This window comes from Physeter macrocephalus, chromosome 17, assembly GCF_002837175.3.
Source record: "Physeter macrocephalus isolate SW-GA chromosome 17, ASM283717v5, whole genome shotgun sequence".
Lineage (NCBI taxonomy): Eukaryota > Metazoa > Chordata > Mammalia > Artiodactyla > Physeteridae > Physeter > Physeter macrocephalus.
Genome location: NC_041230.1, coordinates 20,012,659 through 20,016,515, shown reverse-complemented (window position 1 = coordinate 20,016,515; position 3,857 = coordinate 20,012,659). Strand labels below are relative to the sequence as shown.

Sequence of the window (3,857 nt, the reverse complement as noted above, 5' to 3'; positions counted from 1 at the left end):
CCCGTGAGCCATGGCCGCTGAGCCTGTGTGTCCGGAGCCTATGCTCCGCAACGGGATAGGCCACAACAGTGAGAGGCCCGCATACCGCAAAGAAAAAAAAAAACACAAACTTATGGTTTCCAAAGGGGAAATGTGGAGGGGAGGGATAAATCAGGAGCTTGGGATGAACATACACATACTACTATTTATAAGATAGATGACTGATGAGGACCTACAGTATAGCACAGGGAACTCTACTCTGTGATAACCTATATGAGAAAAGAACCTAAAACAATGAATATCTGTATATGTATAACTACATGAGTCACTTGGCTATATACCTGAAACTAACACAACGTTGAAAATCAACTATACTCCAATAAAATTAAAATATTAAATTTTTTTTAAATGACAAAAGATTTTAAAAGCAAAAAAAAAAAGTTAAAAAAACAGTAAAAATGTTATCATTTTTAAAATATCGATCCTATAAGTGAGCACCTCAATATGCTACAGACTACAGTGGTCTGTAGTTTACACAAATGAAAGCTTTCTCTTGCTTTGTTATAAAGTATAGCATTAGACATAAAGTAAGACATTAAGCCTAAACTACCTCAATGCCAATGACTTTCTTCTTTTCTCTGTTACAGATCCAGACTTTACTTACCTAGGAGGTATTTTAAATCCCATCCCAGGTTTAGTATATTACCTCTTTTTCCTCATGGCATCTTTGATCAGTCTTATTTTCCTTTGAACATCATTCATCTGTTCTTTCTAGATTGCCAGTTTGAGCTGTCAGGAGCTGACGGAATAATACGTTCTAGTCAGGTAGAACAAGAGGAAAAAACAAAACCTGGCCAAGCAGTTGATTGCATCTGGACGATTAAAGCTACTCCAAAAGCTAAGGTAGTATTAAGTATGCAGTCATTTCTGAGAAGAACATAATAAGATGTGATTTGTATAATGTATTATTTTGGTTCATGCAGATACTTATTATTTAAACTGATGTTACAACTTTTTTAAATTTTATTTCAGTCACATTATTGAATACCTAGCATCTCAGCATTGTTATAGTTAAATAAACTACAACATAAACTTCAGGAATGTCACACATACATTAATATTCTTATTTTAAGATTCTTAAAATCTATGTGTTCCTAATTGGAGAGTGTAGGTATTGATCAGTGTGATCGTAGATTCATAAACCCCTTTATGAGGAGGTAAAATAGGCCATAGACATTAAAGTATCTTGTCAAAGGTCTCAGAGTTGGTTATAACAGTGTCAAAACCAGGGGCTTCCCTGGTGGCGCAGTGGTTGCGCGTCCGCCTGCCGATGCGGGGGAACCGGGTTCGCGTCCCGGTCTGGGAGGATCCCACATGCCGCGGAGCGGCTGGGCCCGTGAGCCATGGCCGCTGGGCCTGTGCGTCCGGAGCCTTAACTATGAATGCAGTAGTTTTCTAGGGCTGCCATAACAAATTACCAGAGGCCGCAGCAGAGGGAAGCCCGGAAACCACAAAAAAAAAAAAAAAAAAAAAAAAACAGTGTCAAAACCAAAACACAAATGTATCATCTTAGTTCTGTGCTCTTACCATGCTGTCCTCTGCTAATCATGTAGAGTTTTTATTGGAAAGTACCACAGGGAAGGATGTTTTTAAATAACTAACAGGTTGAGACTGGTTGCTAACTACTTCTGCTTTTTGCTTTTAATTTGTACTTCTAGGAATAGTAACAGTTAAAATTACATTTGTTGTTTATATATGTAAACAGAAAAGAAAGAGGGTAGGAGAATTTAAAGAATTAAGAAAATCAAATTTAAAGTTGCTGGTAATATGATGGATGAGATAACCTGAAAACCTACCTATTAGCAAACACTTAGAAACATTGGATAAAATATAAGAGATATCCTTTTAAAACCATAGATAAGCTCCAAAAAAGAAGATAATTCTTATGAACTAGAAATGAAAGAGCTATAAATCAGAGCAGTAAACTGAAAACTGAAATTGATGGTACAAATACCCCTTGCTGATTTCAGTAACCTATGACTACTCAAGGGTAGATATTGCAGGAGCTTGGCATCACCCACACTGAGACAAATAAAAGGCCTAGGGTTCGTGTGGCCTTTGAGAGGACTGCCACATGAAGCTGGAACCCTCAAAGGGAGATGATTGCCATGAAATGGTAGATTAGAAAAACTCTTCCACTAGCACAAATTGGTAAAAAAGAAACTTATCCTGGGCTCAGTCTTAAGATGTGGGTGAGGCTGAGTTCTCCCCTAACCGTTTATACCTATATCTTTATTACAGTTTGGGATGTGAATTTACATTCCATGCTCAGCCTAGGAACCACTTAGCCCCAAAATGAACAAAATGGTCCAGGGTTTATTAAACCTTTTGATGCACCTGAAAAGATAAATACAAAATAACCATGTAGGCTACAGGATTGCTATAGCTAAAACACTGCTGAAGTATGCTTACAACCCAAAATTAGAAAACATAGGTGAACAAGCCACCATGAGTGAGTTAACAGGCATAACAGCAAGAAGTTTCTTAGATCCCCAAGAACTGAAGTGTCTTAAATATCCTACAAGTAGTAATCAAAAGAATGAGAAAGAAAAGTACCAAGTATGCTTTAAAAATAACCAAATAGAACTTACTCAAGTAAAAAGTATAATATTGAAAGACAGATTTGAGAAAATTACCCAGAAAGTAGCTTGAGGATGGGAGACAGTGGCAATTTATTAAGAAACTTGGAAGAAATGACAATAGAATAATGTTTTCGAAGTGCTAAGGAAAAAAAAATTAACTGGAAATCTAAAATTTGAAAATTCCATGTCCAAAACTAATCTGTCTTTCAAGAATGAGGGCAAGGCTTCAAAATGGCGGATAGAAGGGCATGCTCTCACTCCCTCTTGTGAGATCACCAGAATCACAACTAACTGCTGAACAATCATCGACAGGATAACAGTGGAACTCACCAAAAAAGATACCCCACATCCAAAGACAAAGGAAGCTGCACTGAGACGGTAGGAGGGGCGCAATCACAAGAAAATCAAACCCCATAACTGCTGGGTGGGTGACTCAGAAACTGGAGAACACTTATACCACAGAAGTCCACCCACTGGAGTGAATGTTCTGAGCCCCACGTCAGGCTTTCCAACCTGGGGGTCCAGCAACGGAAGGAGGAATTCCTAGAGAATCAGACTTTGAAGCCTAGCAGGATTTGATTGCAGGACTTTGACAGGACTAGGGGAAACAGAGACTCCACTCTTGGAGGGCACACACAAAGTAGTGTACACGTCGGGACCCAGAGGAAGGAGCAGTGACCCCCACAGGAGACTGAACCACACCTACCTGCTAGTGTTGGAGGGTCTCCTGCAGAGGCGGAGGGTAGCAGTGTCTCACCATGAGGACAAGGACACTAGCAGCAGAAGTTCTGGGAAGTATTCCATGGCGTAACCCCTCCCAGAGTCCACCATTAGCCCCACCAAAGAGCCCGGGTAGTCTCCAGTGTTGGGTCGCCTCAGGCCAAACAACCAACAGGGAAGGAGCCCAGACCCAACCATCAGCAGACAAGCAGATTAAAGTTTTACTGAGCTCTGCCCACCAGAGCAACAGCCAGCTCTACCCACCACCAGTCCCTCCCATCAGGAAACTTGCACAAGCCTCTTAGATAGCCTCATCCACCAGAGGGCAGATAGCAGAAGCAAGAAGAACTACAATCATGCAGCCTGTGGAACAAAAACCACATTCACAGAAAGATAGACAAGACGAAAAGGCAGAGGGCTATGTACCAGATGAAGGAACAAGATAAAACCCCAGAAAAACAACTAAATGAAGTGCAGATAGGCAACCTTCCAGAAAAAGAATTCAGAAAAATGATA

The 3,857-nt window shown here is 40.3% G+C and overlaps 1 protein-coding gene across 1 annotated transcript in view; it reads left to right on the top strand.

Annotated features, from left to right (window-relative positions):
• Positions 1-3,857, top strand: part of NETO2 (neuropilin and tolloid like 2) — a 59,387-nt gene that overhangs the window by 9,882 nt on the left and 45,648 nt on the right. The window contains exons 6-7 of the mRNA XM_024124852.1: positions 627-650; positions 755-882. Coding sequence (XP_023980620.1) covers positions 627-650; positions 755-882 — 152 coding nt within the window. The remainder of the gene's footprint in view (positions 1-626; positions 651-754; positions 883-3,857) is intronic.